The sequence below is a fragment of the Homarus americanus genome, unplaced genomic scaffold, assembly GCF_018991925.1.
Source record: "Homarus americanus isolate GMGI-L3 unplaced genomic scaffold, GMGI_Hamer_2.0 scaffold45562, whole genome shotgun sequence".
Lineage (NCBI taxonomy): Eukaryota > Metazoa > Arthropoda > Malacostraca > Decapoda > Nephropidae > Homarus > Homarus americanus.
The window spans coordinates 151,998-171,476 of record NW_024744839.1 but is presented as its reverse complement, the minus strand read 5'-3'; the positions used below and the strand labels follow the sequence as shown (position 1 = coordinate 171,476).

Sequence of the window (19,479 nt, the reverse complement as noted above, 5' to 3'; positions counted from 1 at the left end):
AAGTCATGCGCATCATTCTATGATGCCCAAAATCAACCAGAATTGCAAACATGAGGAAAGAGCTCGGACTGCCCTCCCTATCTGAAAGGATAGCTCAAATTAATACCATGTTTTGTGTCAAACTTTTGAAGAACAATGGTCCCCAAACTACTTTCAAACTGAGTTGATGTTCTATCTAACTAATCCCGATTATCTGGCTAACCTTCCACAAAAGACCCTCTTTGGGGCGGGGCTTCATAAAAGTGTTGCAGATCTCTTGAAACTGAATGTCCCAATCACCCCAGACGAACCCATTAATGCCATTCCTCCTTGGCTGGATATATCAGTTCCTATTAATTACACTCCTGTTGGTAGTAATCAAATGTTAAACACCGATGTGATGAGATGTGTTACACTAGAAACTATTAACAGACACATAAAGAGTATTAAATCAAGTGAATGTTATGCTTTTACTGATGGTTCTGTGCAGACAAACACAGGTAGAACAGGCCGTACAATTGTAATATATAAAGCAAAAGAGATGATAGTGTCAAACAAGCAAAGGCTGAACAACTGGGCCAGCACAACACAAACTGGAATCTACCTAGCTACAGACTATCTTAAAGAAAATGGAGGTGGGGTGATATTCTGTGACTCTCAAAGTGCATTGAAATCAATGAACAGCTGTGAGGGCGCGTGTTTCCCACACCTCTACACCATCCTCATCTTACTTACTTCTCTTAGTTCTTACTCTCACTCAGTTCTGTCACCTATTCTTTTGGTAGCATGGACATTCTTTTGGTAGCATGGTCATTCTTTTGGTAGCATGGTCATTCTTTTGGTAGCATGGCCAAGGGTCTAGGCACATGGGTATGGTAATTCTGGTATCAAGTCACTTGGACGGAAATAAAGGTAAAATACTGTGGGAGAAATGAATACACCTAAAGTATTCTGAAAACAAATTCATTAATATGAAATCAAGGGGAAAAGATATATTATTAATCATATAACTACCAGGTTCAACTCCTTGGCTTATTGCAGACTCAGTACTTTCCTCTTTACTTATTCCTTTACTCAACAGTAATTACTCAGATCTTACATTCTTACTGCACGCAACCTTACTGGTGTTACATTACATGGCATAATAGGACCAGTTCTTTGGCCCTACTCACAATACATAGTACATGGCACTCATTGTAGATTACTTTACTCAACATACTCGTTAATACTGACACTAGCATATACAGGGGTCCACTACCCAACATGGGAAAATTATTTCCAACTAATTATCCCTAACATACATGTTACAACACTCTCTGTGGACATACTGTATACTTCCAAGGAGTAACCCAGGGTAGAACACTGGGGCTCACGACAGTTGTTGTGGTCGGTAGTAGCCAGACACATGGAGAGTCTGGGGTCTGGCCCAACGAGGCAGTGAAGCACATTAATCAGGCCGCATCGGTGCCATCGTTTCATATATGGTCCCTGCTGGGTATCTACTACATCCGGGGCAGTTGGTGAGTGGTTGAGCGATGCAAGAATCACAATGGGATCTGGAGAAACGTTGGAGAGGGTCAGGGGACGGACTGGGAAGCATGACAACACAAACAACTCTCTTGTCTAGACGACAGACGTATTTACGTTATATTACTTCTTACACTGGGTGAATGACAATTCAACTGTTAAAGCATGAACACTGATGAACACTGATATTCACTACAATTGACTGAGTTAACTGAAGGCTACACATAAACATACCTGGAGAAACATTGGAGCAGCGTCAGGGAGCACTCTCGGTCGGTCGGTGATACGGAGAGAAGAGAGCATTTGATCTGAGGGTGCAAGAAGGGTACAGTACAAGGTAAAGTTCAGAAGTGGGAAATAGAGGAGGAGGTTAACAGCAGGTGGGCTATCCACCTTGCGGAGACGAGGTTTTGTCTTCCGTCAACAGTGCTGCACTAGAGGACTCATGCGGTTAGGGAAAGCCGGTCTCAGCCAAGCTAAGCTAAGTTGTTCTATTTGATGTTTCCTTGGGGCATATTATGATAGGGGGGGGGGTCCCTCCAGGTCCTTGTGGCACTGGAGGGATGATCCCCATCTTTTTCGTTTTTAGTTTTTTATTGTGGGTGTTTGTGAACTATTTAGGTCTTTGTTTATTTGTGGGGTCCCTCCAGGTCCTTGTGTGACTGGAGAGTTGTTCCCATCTTTTGGTTCTTTTTTAGTGTGTATACAGAGGCTCTGGTTCTTCGTTATCATTTTTCCTGCTTCTAGGCCACCATCTGTGTGATGTGTTGATGTTTTCCTCAATTAGTTGGTTTAGTATGGGATTCTGTTCTTGCTGGATTTTTCCCATATTGCATTTGCTTGGGTGTGTATTCTGGTGTTGAGTGGGTCTATGCCGTGTTCTGTGTGTATGTCTTGTGCTGTTTGTGTGTATGGTGGTTGGTGTTTTGCCGCTCTTCTGAGGGCTATATTTTGCACTGCTTGAAATTTAAGTTGGTTTGTTCTTGCGATTGTGTTCAGAGGTATCGGAGGGTATTCTAAGTGTGGTCTGAAAGGAGCCTGTTTGGTTAGGTTGTCTTGTGTGAACAAACCTTGGGCTCTTATTTCTTCTCTGTCTTCTGGGGAGGAGAACATTTGATGTTAGGGGACAACCCGTTTGGGCAATGGTGACTCCATACAGGAGTTTGTTCAGCTCCTCGTCATTGCGAATGCGCTGAAGATGACGCGGATACGCTGCCAGGTACTCCATGACGGCTGCAAGGTACAAGGGTGCACCTGCACCAACACGCTCAGCATAGTTGCCCTACGCAAGAGACGAGGACTTGACTTGCCCTTCACTTTGCCTCCCTTGCCGCGTCCTGACATGTTGCTGCTGCTGCTCTTCTGATGGGAATTTTAATCTGGACGACGGGTATAAATACCCTGAGTTGCCAGTGATCGCTACTCACGCAAGGACAGTAATCAAACAAACTACTGTTACTCATTCAAAGATGACCTCAGTTGACAAGGTCTGGCGAATTACTTGAGTTGATATACACAGACTAATTCAAGATTGAGCTTCCCAGGAGAACGTGGAATAACAACGCATTGATAACTGTCTTCACAAATGCGGGGCAAACTAGGAGGAAACACAAGTGTAGCGTCTATGGGAAAACACGTCTTCTCAGGGTCGCTAACTCACTCATGTTTTGCGGTCGTGAGTTTAATAAGAATCATTAGTTAAATAGATCAGCAGTCAACGTGACCATGACAAAGCTCTCGTTTCCCGAGATTCTTATTAAGCGGTAATGTTCGCTGAACATGTACAGTAATTATACAGATTCTTTAAACAACTGTTACCTTCCGTCACGGTTTCACACTACATACACTCGTAAAACACATCAGGACTATTACAGGTATCTGGTACAAAAGCATACAAATAATGGTTATATGTATGGGATAAACGGTTGCTAAAAAAATCAATCTATTATATAACAACATGGCATAGGAAACAAAATACAAGTAATTATACATACATAGGAGAATAATGCAATAATAAAGAAAAACACAAAATGGGTTACATACATAACAAAAATATTTGTTACACAGACGTATTTACGTTATATTACTTCTTACACTGGGTGAATGACAATTCAACTGTTAAAGCATGAACACTGATATTCACTACAATTGACTGAATTAACTGAATGGCTACACATAAACATACCTGGAGAAACATTGGAGCAGCGTCAGGAGCACTCTCCCTGACGCTGCACATCCCATGAGTTGCCAGTGATCGCTACTCACGCAATGACAGTGTAACAGGCCGAGTTTCTCTTTCAATAATTTACCATAGCTACTTTTTTCTGTTAGTATTCTATTTACTCATATACTTATTTGTTCTGTGTAGCATTCTTCCAATGAGTACCCTGTTTTATATACTTATTCTTTCCATTCTTACATATATATTTATTCTTATATATTCTAATATATTCTTATATGTTTTTTATCACTATATTCCTTATATTCTTACATGTTCTTATATAAGTAAACCTTATGCTTCTACTTATGTTTCAAGTCAATGTTCTTTTCCTTTCTGAAGTATACTTTTGTTTTATGTCTATTCTTATACATGGGTTAGTCTGGGGAACCATGTTATTCTTTTGTACAACACTTTTATACTGGCTAAAGCAGGCTGCCACCACCCAGACTTTTCATATTATATAACATAACTCATGGAAAGTTGTTGGGTAGTGTGGTGACTAGGCACGAGTAAGTATTATTTTCTGGGAACCATTGTTTAGAAGGAGTAGAGTGGTGATACCAGATTACTAATTCAATATTTATTAACACAGTGAGTGGAGAGAAGATGCATCTTAGATTCACTCAGGCTAAACAGAACCGAAATTAACTTATTAAGTCATCAAACACTTCAAGAACTTATTACCTCATTAAATACCTCCAAATACTTATTACTTCATTAGACACTGTGGTATTATTCTTCTGACAAATGAGATTCAGTAATTATACACAAGATACTGACCAGGTCTTACTTTTACAAGTAACAAATTAAGACTTCAATTCTTGGTTACAACATTTAACAAATCAATATATTATTCCATTGTTACTGCAAGTGGATAATATGCACACACTGACATTATCCCAAATCAAATTATAATCTTCACGTTCTATCGTCATGAACATGATACTTTTCCTTCAGTTCAAGTACTAACCTGCTACATAACATATTTCCTGGTAATATCAACATTTATGGTTTCCTCACTGTCTAACCTGGGATTTCCATCTGTTAAGCTAATCCCTCAATCAAGATACACTAATACTTAGGCCCGTGTAATGTGGGAGGAGTGCCTCAGGTATATATCCCAAGTGTCTCCATAACAAATGATGATCGCTGTTAGGGGTCGGTTAGACCGACACACGCCAAGGAGCCGTCGCCTAAGTTGCAGGAAAAGGACTTCCCAGTTTAATCCTGTCGAATTAACGGCATCGTCCAATCCTCGGCTACCGACCCCATGGTAGCCGATGGAGTATTCAGCTCAACACACTGGCCTGGAGATACGTTGAGGAAGAGTCACGAATGCGTCAATAATTAACTTCAACTATACAAAACATACGTCTGGCAACGGTCCAGCCGATATCTAAATTTACGTTACTGACTTACCTGGCACAGAAGTTACTATGTTAACACATGAACACTGCATATTCACAAATATTGACTAAGTTAAACTGCATAATAGGCGGCGGGAACACACGTGAACATACCTACATGTTGGAGAAGAGTCACGATTGCGTGATTCTCCCTCGTGTAGAGGTGGTATATACGTACCCGCTGGGCAGCTACCTATATTCATGCCAAAAGAAAGGTCAATCTTACCAACAACATACCTTCTTTCTACCATTTTGGATCACCGTATACTAATTATGAACTCCGGTGTTCCTGATCAGGTTAATTTCTATGTCTATTCATAATCTAATCAGAGGTTGAGCTTGCCAGGAAAGGGTGGAATATACACGTTGATAACATCAATTCTGCGAGCTCAGGCCTGAGGCGAACAAGGACCTATTCACAGGGAGACGTTAGATCTTGAGATTATACCGGTTAACAGAATAATTCAGGAAATTAATGACTTCTTAAATAGACAACTGACACTAACTAAAACTACAAACATCAGATTCTCTTTGATGTCGGGCGACAAAAATAACATAACTTCCAGTAGCGATCAGAAACTCATGGGTATTCTTAGGAACAAACCGATGGGTGTTTGTCCTGGCAGACTCACCACACACTTACTTGACACGTCTTATTAACAATATGACAGTTGGATCAAAACAAAGGTGTTTCCCTCACATTCAAATCGATATATAGAGAGGTTGGTTTCAGTGGGTCAGAGAAAATGTGGATAACGGAGGACTGAGGCGTCTTTGAAGTGATGAGAAAAATTTGACCTCAGATGGAGGACTCAAAATAAAAGCAGAGGTACATGTTTTGTGGGCTATTGAGCGTAATATGAATAATTTGATTTGGCGTTAATTGACGTGTACGACCGTGGTCGTTACATGGCGAATTACTTGAGTTGATATACACAGACTAATTCAGATTGAGCTTACCAGGAGAAAGTGGAATAACAACGCATTGATAACTGTCTTCACAAATGCAGGGCAAACTAGGAGGAAACACAAGTGTAGCGTCTATGGGGAAAAACACGTCTTCTCAGGGTCGCTAACTCCTCATGTTTTGCGGTCGTGGAGTTTAATTCATGTTGGAATTAGGTATCATGACCGTGCTGATAGACTGGCCAATCAGGCAAGTAAGAAAGAAAATGTTGACCGTGACCTTGGCCTGCCCAATGCTGTACTTACTTAAAAACATTCAAGTCAGAATCATGAACTCTGATCTAGAAGAACTGAGAAATGCAGAGAGAGCTGGCAGTTGTAGCATTAGTAAATATGAAAAATTTTGTGACGAGAGGTACCGGTATGGCCAGCATAAGGACAGAACTAGACAATGTGATCTAGTCGTGGCCAGAATTAAGCTAGAATACAGACACATCTGGCAAGTTAGTAACGCTGTATCCATACCTGAACACTCAGCATGTAAACTTTGTGATAAACCTGTAAAGAATACACTTGAACACTATATTATGGAATGTGACACTGTCAAAGACTTCAGGCCACCTGGCTTATTGTATCATGAACTTTGTAATTACTGCATTGAATCGGGGGTGCTTGGAGACATTCTTGCTGTTTATCCCAAATTTACTAGCTCACACTGATTAATCTTCAATTAGAATATGACGTCCAATGTATATGAACCACTGTCTTGCATGGCAGCGAACAGTGACATCACTCACATGACTCTGACCTATATATACTGCTAATGAATATGATGCATTTCTTTGTGTACGAACCTCTGTCCTGCATGGAAGTGAACAGTGACATTACCCACATGAATCTGACCTATATATATATATATATATATATATATATATATATATATATATATATATATATATATATATATATATATATATATATATATATATATATATATATATATATATATATATATATATATGTATTATATATATATATATATATATATATATATATATATATATATATATATATATATATATATATATATATATATATATATATATATATATATATATATATATATATATATATATATATATTTCATGTAAATCCAATAATGAAAACGTGGATAAGATAAATCTTTTGATAGTCATTACGGAACAACGGAGTACCCAGCTTTCGTTGCCTCTGAAGATGTCTTGAATAAAGACGAAAGCTAAGGTACCTCGTTGTTTCCATTTTCCCGTGTGATTTTATCAAGATATATATATATATATATATATATATATATATATATATATATATATATATATATATATATATATATATATATATATTGTCATGGGTTGCGTTAGGCTTACCCACGCAACCAACTCCAAAGTTTGTTTTACCAGAGATAAGACGCCCGGCGAGGCATAACTGGGACATGTATTTTTCAATTAGTGTATGTTAGCCAGCCTTTAGGGGGGTGGGCAGTGGAACAGTGTTGTACTGTTCATCGCTTCACACCCAAAAACCTCATTTTAAGCAGTATCCCCTGAGCCATGGGTTAGTTAAGACGTCGCCTCCAGCCTCTCCCTCCTGAAGGGGGGGCGGGACACCACACCACACAGAGTCCTCCACCGCACTCCGTCCTGTGAACCGTCGTCGACACGAGACTAAGCGTGTTAACCTAGGTTTGTTATCCCCGTGGAAATATCACGTGTGGATGCCTGGTTGCGACAAGAGCAATCCAGGCTGGCCTATCAAACCTACAGTAAATGGTTAATTAATTCACGCTTACAGAGTTCTCCTGCACGACACCCGTCTACAGTGACCGTGATCGACACGAGACTAAGTGTGTTAACCTAGGTTTGTTATCCCCGTGGAAATATCACGTGTGGAAGCCTGGTTGCGACAAAAGCAATCCAGGCTGGTCTATTGCACCTAATGGTTAATTCAAGTCATGCTTACCAGTTCTACTTGCCGCGACAACCGTCCAGTGACTGTCAGTGACGCGAGACTATGTGTGGTAACCCTAGAGTACCTTTTTGTTGTTATGGCCGTGGGAAGAAGTTCTTGTGATGAAGCCTGGTTGCAACAAAAGCAATCCAGGCTGGCAGTAAATGTATCACTTGAAGAATTAAGGCTCTGTTAAGTCATACCACAGTAGAGTAATCACATGTGTCCCCAAGTTGGAAATTCCCTGTTTTAGAAGCTTAATTTTATTACAGCGTGAACGTGAGTGACTCATATATCCATGCAAATTGTAAATCATTGTATGGAAGCTTGACAAATAAATGTAAGTGCAATTATCTGCCCGTATCTGTGATCCTATCTTATTAGTGCTCAAGGTAATGACTGTTTGGTTATGGCAAAGTATAACCAATAACTTAGATGGATGTTGGAAATTAATGAATTCATTAAATCATCATTTATCAAGTATAAATCATGGAATGTCGAGTGGTGGAGTGAACTTCTTCGTAGATACGCCATAATCTCCTGTAAGTAACCAGTGTGAAGGCATCGAACTCTACGGTAAGAAATAAGAAGTACGACGTATTATTATCTTTATATAATATAATCCACTCATATACCACCGATTCACCCACAAGGAAAAATAAAACACGAAGTTCCCAAGCGCTTTCGTGTAATTCACATCTTCAGGGGTGAGTACAGACTAAGGAGAAGTACAAAGCAAGGTGTATATATACAGAGGAGGGTGAGATCAGGTCCACAATGGTCAGGTATTAGGTAATGACCCTACTAATCTTTAAAAAGCACCGCAACGGTCGGTAGTCAGGTCAGAGGGTAAGGTGACCCAACCTTCTCACCTGGTTACAAATCTTCTTAATTATAAAATTGTCCAGTTTGTACCTGCCATTACTCAAATTCATGTTGACTGCTTCGGTATGTTTTATGAGACTAGATTCTATAATGCTCCTACTGTCAATTGAATTACAAGGTGTTAGGACAGGCCAGGAATCTAATGCTTTGTTTGTTCATTTGAGGGATAATAAGCATTGCATTGACTGAAGATGTGAATTACACGAAAGCGCTTGGGAACTTCGTGTTTTCTTTTTTCTTGTAGTTATCAGCATATACCTGGATCACGCGCACCAACAGTGATTTACTTGCCGTGAAGGTGATTCTACTCAACGCTCTCAAACAGACAAGACCTCCTCTCAACAAGCTCCTCACCACACAGCAACTCCCTAGCACTGTACGTATGTATGTGAGCATAACACAGAGAAAATAGACAAACACAAAGAGAAATTTGACAACTGGCCACATACACTACGCAACAAGCTCTCCTCCAAAACTGAAACATTTGAATGCTTACTTCATGTGTTAAGAAATTGTTGTGCTTGTGTTTGTCTGACACTTCATGTAATAAAAATAAATATTCATATACTACTGTTTTTTAACTTAAATTCCATTATAATGTATTCCCCCCATACAGTTTTTTGATGGAATGTAGTGCAAGAAAACTAATTTGTCAGTATAAAGGGGACACAAGACTTTCAGTTTATGTACTTTGAATGATTGTGAACACAAAGGAGCCATTAGTAATAATGATAACTGAAAACACAACCATATGAAATTGTTGCTCCACAAGTACCGTATATACCATGAAAACAAGTCACTTATGCTTGTATATGGGAGTGAAGTAGCACTACAATATCTAAATATGTAGGCTAAATCATTTACATGAGATTGCATTGCCTGTTTTGATTGATTTCCATCATGTCATATGGTATAGTACATAATTAATTGAAATATTCTAATAACATTAAGTAGATAAGTATTAATGATAAATGAAAAGTCTCATAATGAAGGCAGTATAGGGGTTTAGGCGAGGAATAGGATCCGAGTTTTAAAGCAGTTACTCCTGAAATGGTTTCTAATTTAGTACTGTGCTCATGAACTAGATGGCAGGGTTTAAAGATGCTCAGAGTACGCCCGGGCTACTCGTAAAGAGCGCCGCGGTTTCCTCTCATCCCTTAACCCTCATTGGGTCGGTGTTTATCACGGCCAGCTGAGCTGGGTGAGGGAGAGGGAGGCGAGAAGAGCACCAGCCGCTGGAGGAAGTACACATACCAACTACAGAGATGATTGTAAACACCGGGTAAGTTTACTAAGACAAATCATTTACGGGTTTTGAGAGCAGATATATAAACGTGAAGATGGACTTTAATTTTGGGTGTGGGTGGATTATATTTTGTTTTAATAAATGTAGTTATTTTTCTTAAAACTTTTGGTGGGTGTAATGAACGACGGGGTAATCATTGTCCACCCGAGATGATGAGGCCTAATATGAGATACGTTTTTCCTCGGCAACAAAATCTTATATTTATTGTTAAGGGGTTCTGCTATATGTATAATATATATGTGGTTTCAACACCTTAACATCTTGTGTAACAGAAGCACCAAAGTAAGAGTAGTCATGTAGTCACTCAAGTCTTATTTAATGGGTAAATGAAGCCAGAATATGTAAATTTGTGATCTGAAGTTGTTTACATATCATCAGACAAACAGTTTATCATAGAGAATATTTAATAGAATACAGAGTCGTGGTATGGAAACAGTTTATGGTAATTTTCTATGGAAGAAAACTTGTTTCTTAGTTCATGAATAGAAAGAAATGGGGGTAAATATTCGTCCATTAGCTGTTGTCAGGTTTTGTTACAAATTTTTTTTGATGAATTTATAGTATCACACCGGTCTTTATTTCCTTATTAAAAATATGTATCTCATAATGTTTACTTAATTCTAAGAATTTTTTTGTCTAAGATATTTCCACCGGAAATCAAGGATAACCAGAGATATTAATTTTTCAAGATTATTACCTTCGCTCAGTCACGTGTCGCATTGATTTTTTAACTTATGGTGGAGGTGGTCCAGGCCTCCGACAAGGGGTCCGACTAATTATCCAAATGTCGGTCCGACTAATTATCCAAATGTCGGTCCGACTAATTATCCAAATGTCGGTCCGACTAATTACCCAAATGTACCCAAATGTAGCCAAATATAGCCGCAATGAAGTCAAATAATGGTACTACATGAATACATCGGACTGCTAATCACTTCTTGACTAGTATTTGGTGTCAAAATGTCACAAAAAATTGGAAAACTTACTTTAATCTGAGTTAATAGTAGTGCCTTTCAGCCTTCACTTCATCAGCAGGAATTTTCAAATCTTCCACCTGCTTATGCTTGATCTCCACCACAGCATGTTTGAAAAATCAGTTTGAGGTTATGGTTCCTGTAAACCATGCATTCCTGGAGTTATACTAGTGGACAGGAAGCCAGTGCATAATGTCCTTGATTGCATGAGCTTCTTGCTCTTTCCTACTACCACAGGTGTAAGTACTGTATATGGCTCCCATTAGCAGTTGCACACAGCAACGTAGACACTCGCTCTTTTGAAAGTTTCCTACCAGGCACACTATTTTCTCTTCTGGGGGCTTACGTATTTTCTGGTGAAGATTTCCAGAAAAGTCCAGTTTCATCTGTTGGCATAATCGAAAGTTTTCGGCTTCCATTAAGTCCTTCAACTTTTTCCTAAATGGCTCCACATTGCTAACATCAGCACTCGGCCTTTCACCACATATTGTTTTATTCACAATCTTGTGGTGCCTTTGAAATCTGAATAGCCAACCAGCACTAGCATGAAAATTCTTTACATTCATATTTTGCTAACCTTTCAGCAGCTGTCTGGATTTCTACACCTCTGGCTGCTATTCCACTTGCATGTTGCTGTACTTACCATTTATACACTGCCTCTTCCAAGTCATCATTCCCAACCTTCCTCATTCTCTTAATGCCAGATTTTTCCTGGTCCACATTAAATTTCATAGCATATTTGTGCAGCTTGTCTTTCGATTTTTGTATATCCGATACCGACTGATTTGAATTTCCATATTCAGCACATATTTCTGAGTGAGTAGCACCATTTTCTAGTTTTTCAATCCCCTTTAACTTTTTGTTCACTGATAAGGTCTTAGGCTTAACCTTCTCACCACCTTTACGGACACCAAACACTTTCTTAGGGGCCATGGTTATTGTTTAATTTTTCAATAAAATGCAAAAAATAGGAATGCTACTTCAGCCTACAACATAATCCCATTACTGGTAATATCAAATAAGTTTGAAAATAAATTTCAACACGTCTAAATGGCAATAAAACACACTCGACGGAGCTGAAGAGATGCTATCACAGGTAACACTAATTTATAACTCGGCTCGTCCCTTTGTTTACCAGGGTGGGTGAATCACGTGGTCTGTCCGCTTTGGCCCCTGGAAATTTTGGCTCAAGGTGGATGTGTCATCTTAGGTCAAATTTTTTTGGAATTTTTTTTTTTTTTTTACTTGTGAGTTATTTTTTTTTGAAAATTTTGTCTGGCTTAAGCAATACAGGCTGTATCTGGTTTAGTGGGTCCGACTTAACGAGGTTTTACTGTACCTTTTCATTTGTTTTCCTGTTGGTGTAGCTTATTCTTAGCATGCGGCTACAACACCACATTTCAAAGGCGTCCAATCTCTTTCTGGTGTCTGTGGAAAGTGTCCACACCTTTGATCCATCCATCAGTCCTTGCCATATAAAGCCTTTCCACAGTCCCTTTTTCTCAAATTGAAGTTAATGTCTCTTTTCATTAGTCTATTAGATTATTAAATCCTGTTTTTGCTTACCCTGTTCTTGTTTTGATTTCATCCATACATCTGCCATAACAGCTAATGTTATTACCCAAATGCACATTATTTTCTACTTGTTTAATTTCCGTTTCCTATCATTATTTTTATTTTAGGATTTATTTCCAATTTGGAAACAATCATTACTTTCATCTTTGCAGCATTAACTCTTAAACCATATTTTTCACCTTTTTCCACTTCCTTCAGCAAATTTAATAAGCTTAACTTGAACTTTGATTTTAGCAAGAACATAACTCTGAGAGACTTTACAGTGGTCCATTCCAACTGAATTAAAATGTAGGTCAGTGACTCAGTTTTGGTGCTGCCTTGATATTCATTAACCCTTAACCAGCAAATAAGGATTAACTACTCCACCCTCATATGAGCTAAAATGAACACAAAGAAAAAGAAACGTCTAATGATGATGGCTACTGTTTAATGGTTAAATAAATCCAGATTATTTTTTAATGCTCTGCTTTGGATTTGAATACAGTAAATACAGTACAGTGCTTTCAAACATTTTCATGAATATTGTGAAGAAAATGAACCATTATTAACCCTTTGGATGTGGCATGCGGGTAAACCCGCCCAAAATATTATATTAATTAAATGCGACAAGCGGGGATATCCCACGGCCTTGAAAAAACTTCCCCAAATGAGACGACATGCGGACATATTATGTATTGAGGTATCGGAGTATTTCCTGAATGCAATATAGCTTATTTTTGTACTATTTTGTTTGATATTATCTGAATATGTAATACATATCTAAATTTGCTGTTTAGTAACCAAATTGATTAAATTTATTTGCCATATACCAGACATTGATTTATACCAATTTCCTGCATTTTTGGGTATAAATGTCATTTTTTCTCTAAAATTTGCACACATATGTGAATTTTTGTTCCAGATTTGGAAAATATACTAAAAGTTCTCTAGGAAAAACATATAGAAAATGTGATTATATGAAATTCATTTTTGGCAGGATAATTGACACTTTTCAGGAACCGGCGCGAAATTTAATTACGCACCTAAAGGGTTAAGGTGAAAACCTTAAAATACAGTACAGGGGTATTACAGTACATTACCTCTTCTGAACACTGATGAGAATTGTTAGTCCAAAAACAATATGGGAGCAAAAATCATCACAATAAAAATGTTGAAGCACCATTGGACAACTAAACTGTACAGTATTTGGGTTGTGTGTTTAGAATAGTTATACTTTACACTACTGGAGAAGTTTTGTGCTGTATGCTTGAAAAAAAAAAACATTGTGTCATAGTTCAGTTGACTTTTGGAGGTACCGTATATCACGGCCTATAAGGCGGCGGGGTGCATAAGACGCCCCCCCCAAATTTCCATTTAAAAAGTAGCTTTTGAGCTCTATTTGCTGTATAAGACCAGTACCCCAAATGTGACACTTACCCACTGACTCAGTAGTCCTTTACCAACCATCCTTGATTTTTTAAAATAAGGCCAATTCACTTCAAGTAATGTCATCAAATTATACCCGCTGGTGTAGTGTAAACACTAGTGACGTCACTGAAGCGTGTTGGGAGTGTTCCCTCGTCTCGGTGGTGTGACTATTTATACAACATGTGGTTCAACAGCAACCACCGTATTCTAATTGTGGTGTTTCATTAGGATTTGAGTGAAAAAGGTTACCAGTATGTACTTACTACATACATTTATTACACATATATATATATATATATATATATATATATATATATATATATATATATATATATATATATATATATATATATATATATATATATATATATATATATATATATATATATATATATATATATATATATATATATATATATATATATATACTGAATATACTATGTACAAAAAATGAATGTTCAATGAATTATTTATGGTGCATTAGGGTACTGGTCACTTCTGATGGGCTATAAATAGCCTTCTTTATCTCCCCTCCATCTCACCCTGAGCCAGACGGAAGGGTCTTGGTAAATAACATGTTTGCTTATTTTCCATTTACTTTAAATAGATTTACCGAATTATTTGTTTTATTTATTTATTTATAATATACTGTAATATATTAAACACACTGTAATTATTTTCTTTAATTTATAAACTGTTTTGCGACAAAGGAATGTTCTCCAGTAGTGTTTCATTAGGATTTGAGTGAAAAAATATTACGTACTTACACAATTGTTCCTCTTACTTTGACAACACAACATACATACAGTATATTATTTCTCAGTTTTGATCTTTTTTTTTAATTTTTGTATTTATTTATAGTTAGTTACTTAAAATAAGGCCAATTCACTTCAAGTAATGGCATCAAATATTACCAGCTGGTGTAGTGTAAACACTAGTGACGTCACTTGAGCGTCTGTAATTAACCGTCGATAGTTTCAAGAATTAATGCACTCATTTACTGAATATTCTTTGGAAAAAAATAAAATTTAAATCAATTATTTATAGGAGATAAATATTATTATGAGTAAATATACCGATACCGGTATGCATTACTGACCACCTCCACGGCTCCTCACTGGCAAATGGGGGGGGGGGCGTGGGGAGGGGTGTGTGATGATAGCTGTGTTTATTATAGGGGTATAAATCTCTTTTACGGTATGTTAGACAGGTTTATAATACATTTTTATTATTTTAATATACCGGTAATCTTAATTTGAATCCAGCTTGCCAAACGTAAGTTTCAGTATAAAATAATTAGTGGTAAGACCTTGTGAGTGGCTTACGATGTTTTCATCACCACTCTTGACACACTAAACCACAATATTTAAGAGGTAAGAATTTTAAACTTGGTGGTTTAGACGACCCCCTAACTTTGGGCAGATTTTTTTAATGTTCAAATTTCGTCTTATAGGCCGTGATATACGGTACAGGTTGTACCTCTCTAGTCCGGCATTCTGTGGTCCGGAAACTCCCGTGGTCCGGAACGATTTTAGTTTGTCCAATAGGTAGATAGGCAGCCTTTTTTTTTTTTTTTTTTTACTTACCATTAATGGTTGGCTACTTATATTGTTCCATTTATTATCATTAAATAACATTACAGGTACTTCAAACAACCATATTAATTTTTTTACATTAATTTTACTACAGCTAAAATCAGGGTCTTATTTTCTTCAGTTTTATATGTAGAACCAATCAGTCACTGGTTTTGTAAGGGAGTTTTAACATAAACAATGCCGGCAGCCGTCTCGTCTCCTCTAATAGTCCACGTATTATTAATAAATTGTATTGTTAATTTTGCACACACAAACATTAATTCAATAAAAACAAATTCAGAAACATTAATTAAAATATATATGAACAGTAAATAAGTGTTGCTTTCATATTCTTATGTAAATTAATGACGATATGTTTTCACGTGTGTGCATGCGCACTTACATACGCGATCTCTCTTTTTTCTTTACCATTATCGTTAGCTACTTCTATTGTTCAATTTATTAACATTAAAAAACATTACTTAATACAACCATATTAATTTTCCTACAGCTAAAACCAAGGTCTTATTTTCATCAGTTTTATATGTAGAACCAGTCAGTCACTGGTTTTGTAGTCAACGAAAACAATGCTGTGTCATTTCCTCGTGTGTTTTAATATTCTACGTATTATTAATGAATTGTATTGCTCATTTTGCACACATAAACATTAATTCAATAAAAATGACATTCAGTAATAAACAATAATGAATCTTTTGTACATAAGAGAAATGACGCTGTTTACACGATTATGCACGTCGTTTGCATGTTGGTGGGCTGTTCAAACCCGTCGAAATTCAAGTTTCCGCCGTCAAAATTTTTATTTATTTATTTTTTTGTGTGTTCCAATAAAATACGTTAAGAATTAAAAACTCGCGAAATTTGAGAAGCTACAATACGACATTTAACCCTTCAATATGCCTTCAAAGAGACTATAATGCAGAGAAAGTGGTGCTAGTGCTTCCAAGCATAAACACAAGTCACTATCTATCCAGGAAAAGGGTGAATTTCCATGGTCTGGCAATTTCCATGGTCTGGCACCGGTCAGGTCTCGAGGTTGCCGGACTAGAGAGGTACAACCTGTATCTTTGTTTTCCTCACTTCATCGTTGACTTTAATTAATTTCCTTCTCTCTCCAAAGATCTTCACAGTAATTGTTTTTAATTTTTTTGGCTGTGTTCAGTTTATCATAGATAGTGTTTTGCATTATACGATGTAAAGGCTTGGTTAAGGACGTTCAGGCGACGGGCAAATCGAAGGAAATGATTGAAACTCACCTTTTGACGCATTCAATATTTATTGATGTGGTCAAAACCTGCAGAGAACAAGGCGTTCATTAGTATTACATGGTGATCTATCAGATACATAATTAGTTAGTCTCAGATGATTTCATCTTAATTACAATTGATTATTAAGCATAGTGACATGATACAAAGTTCATAACTCTATTAAACTTAGTTACACTTCATTCCGCATTGTCGTATTTCTCCAGACAAAGAAGAAACGAGTAGGCATAATTAGTCCACAATATTTCAGTACTGAGGGGTATGTCATTACTTTGGCTGTACTTACAAGTGTGGGTCAATGCGAACCAGTATGGTGTTCCAAGGGACAATAGTACTGTGTAAATTGTTCCAGCACAAAATTTGGCCAGGATTGGGAGTCGGTGTTTACCACAGAGGGCTGGTGGCTACATGGTCCTCACAGCATCACTTGAGAAGGCGATCTGCCTCATGGAGGCCAGGCGGCCACGCTACACTTTAAATCATACACTCAGCAGAATCAGGGCATCTTGTTTTTGCAGGTCGCGTGGGGGGGGGGCGTACATGTTCGCAGGCTGATAGATTGAATGTTTGTTCGGGTAAAGCAACGCCAGCACTGTAGTTGAAGCCAGTGGCGATAACACATGAGGAGTTATATTGATGCTTCTTACTGTACCATCTGGCAGTGTTCACATTCACCAGATAGCATTTAGTTTACTTTTTTACATTTTTTTCTTCTTGAAGGACATTTTTTGTCTTTCTGAATTTTGAGTCTCATATGAAACATTACATAGTATAGTCTGGATTTATGCGGTTTTTGTTTACGCGTTTGGTCATTTTCGCGGTGCCTTGCCAGAATGAAATGTTTTAATTACGCGGTAAATTTGGTCATTTATGGGGTGAGGTCCAGACTCGCCGGCCCATTTTTTACTCACGCGGTCCATTCTTGACCATACGCGGGAAGCGGCGCGGTGAGGGGTGCGCATTAGGCCGCTCTTACGTTATCGCTGACGTCATATGATGTATCGGACTGTGGCTGGGCCACACATCCTTACCACCCACGCATTCCCTCCGCCGCTAGCTGTGATTGGTCTAATGTAACATGACGTGCCCTGCCACCAGAGGGTAGAAGTCGCTGACCTAGCCGGGACAGTCTCATTGTTCTCAGTCCGCGTATACAGTTCTCTCTTGTGCCTGCTATTCCCCTAAGAATGGCTTCCGGTGGACTCCCACCACCCGAGAAAAACCTTGAATTACTTGGACCAAGTCATGATTGTGTGAAGGAAATCATCGAGTTGGGGGAGAAAATTAAGCTCATCCTTGACAACGACCCAGACAAGCATCGGTATGAAGTGTCTAATAACCATCTGACGAAAGTTATGGAGCTGTAAATCCAGATCTATCTCGACAACATCAGTGCTAGTCGTCAATGTAGTATTAAGGACTTCTTTGCCCGCAACCCACCACAACCACAGCCAGCCCAAGTCAGTGATAGTGATAGTGAGGATATGGACTTTGAGAGGTTTGTCTGGGAGGCCCTGCAAACCTTTGCGAGTAGTGAAAGTGATTCACCGGAGGGCAACTAATCTGCCCTCTGCCTCGGAACCAGCCGCCATCCACGTGTGCCGACCCATCTTTTCTACTAATGTAAGTGTTAAAAAACATAATATTGATATTTCTCTTAAATATTAATTGTGTGTGTATGCCATCATAAAATTAAGATGTTATTTTTACTACAACGTACGTATTGTGTCGGAAAAAGTGGAGTTTGGGGGTCAGCCCAGTCTCTATTTCAGTTAATCCCATATGTTCTGTTATTTCGTTTACGCGTTTCTCCACGGGCTCAATTGACCTTGTAAATGCAGACTATACTGTACACTCCTGTTTGTGAGTTTCTTTGTGAGTGTAAAGTTATTATAGTACAGTACAGTAATCTAATCTAATCTTTTGTGCTGGTACTGTATATCAATACACTCATGGTTACACTTCATCTTCCACCTTGAACCCTCTGATTTTTTTTTTTTTTAATGGGCATTACCCCACCTGGTCACAGGTCATTTTATAATGAACCACATTAAGGCTGGGGGGAATATAATATTATTATAATAATAATAATAATAATGATAATAAAATTAATAAAAATAAATAACAATTATAATAAAGAAAATATTAATAATTGTGTACTAATAAAAAATCAATAAATAATAATAATAGTAAGAGCCATAAAAAAAAGAGTGGGAAATGACCTATGTATGTTGTGTTGTCAAGGTAAGGGAACAATTGAGACCCTGCAATTGTGTGTAAATGAGGCAGAAAGTAAGATCAGCAACCTGGGACTTGGTCACAATTTTCCTGATGCCATATGGCAGCAGGGTCTACCATTAGACAATACATTATGCTTCTAATATCTTCCCAGGCAGTAGTACCTCCCTGTTTGGAAGCTGCCTTCTACTTACTGCCTGCAAAAGACGCAGTTA

The 19,479-nt window shown here is 37.9% G+C and overlaps 1 protein-coding gene across 1 annotated transcript in view; it reads left to right on the top strand.

Moving 5' to 3' along the window:
• Nucleotides 1-10,039: 10,039 nt before the first annotated feature.
• Nucleotides 10,040-19,479, top strand: part of LOC121878235 (hydroxysteroid dehydrogenase-like protein 2) — a 52,091-nt gene continuing 42,651 nt past the window's right edge. The window contains exon 1 of the mRNA XM_042384328.1: nucleotides 10,040-10,189. Coding sequence (XP_042240262.1) covers nucleotides 10,173-10,189 — 17 coding nt within the window. The 5' untranslated portion in view covers nucleotides 10,040-10,172. The remainder of the gene's footprint in view (nucleotides 10,190-19,479) is intronic.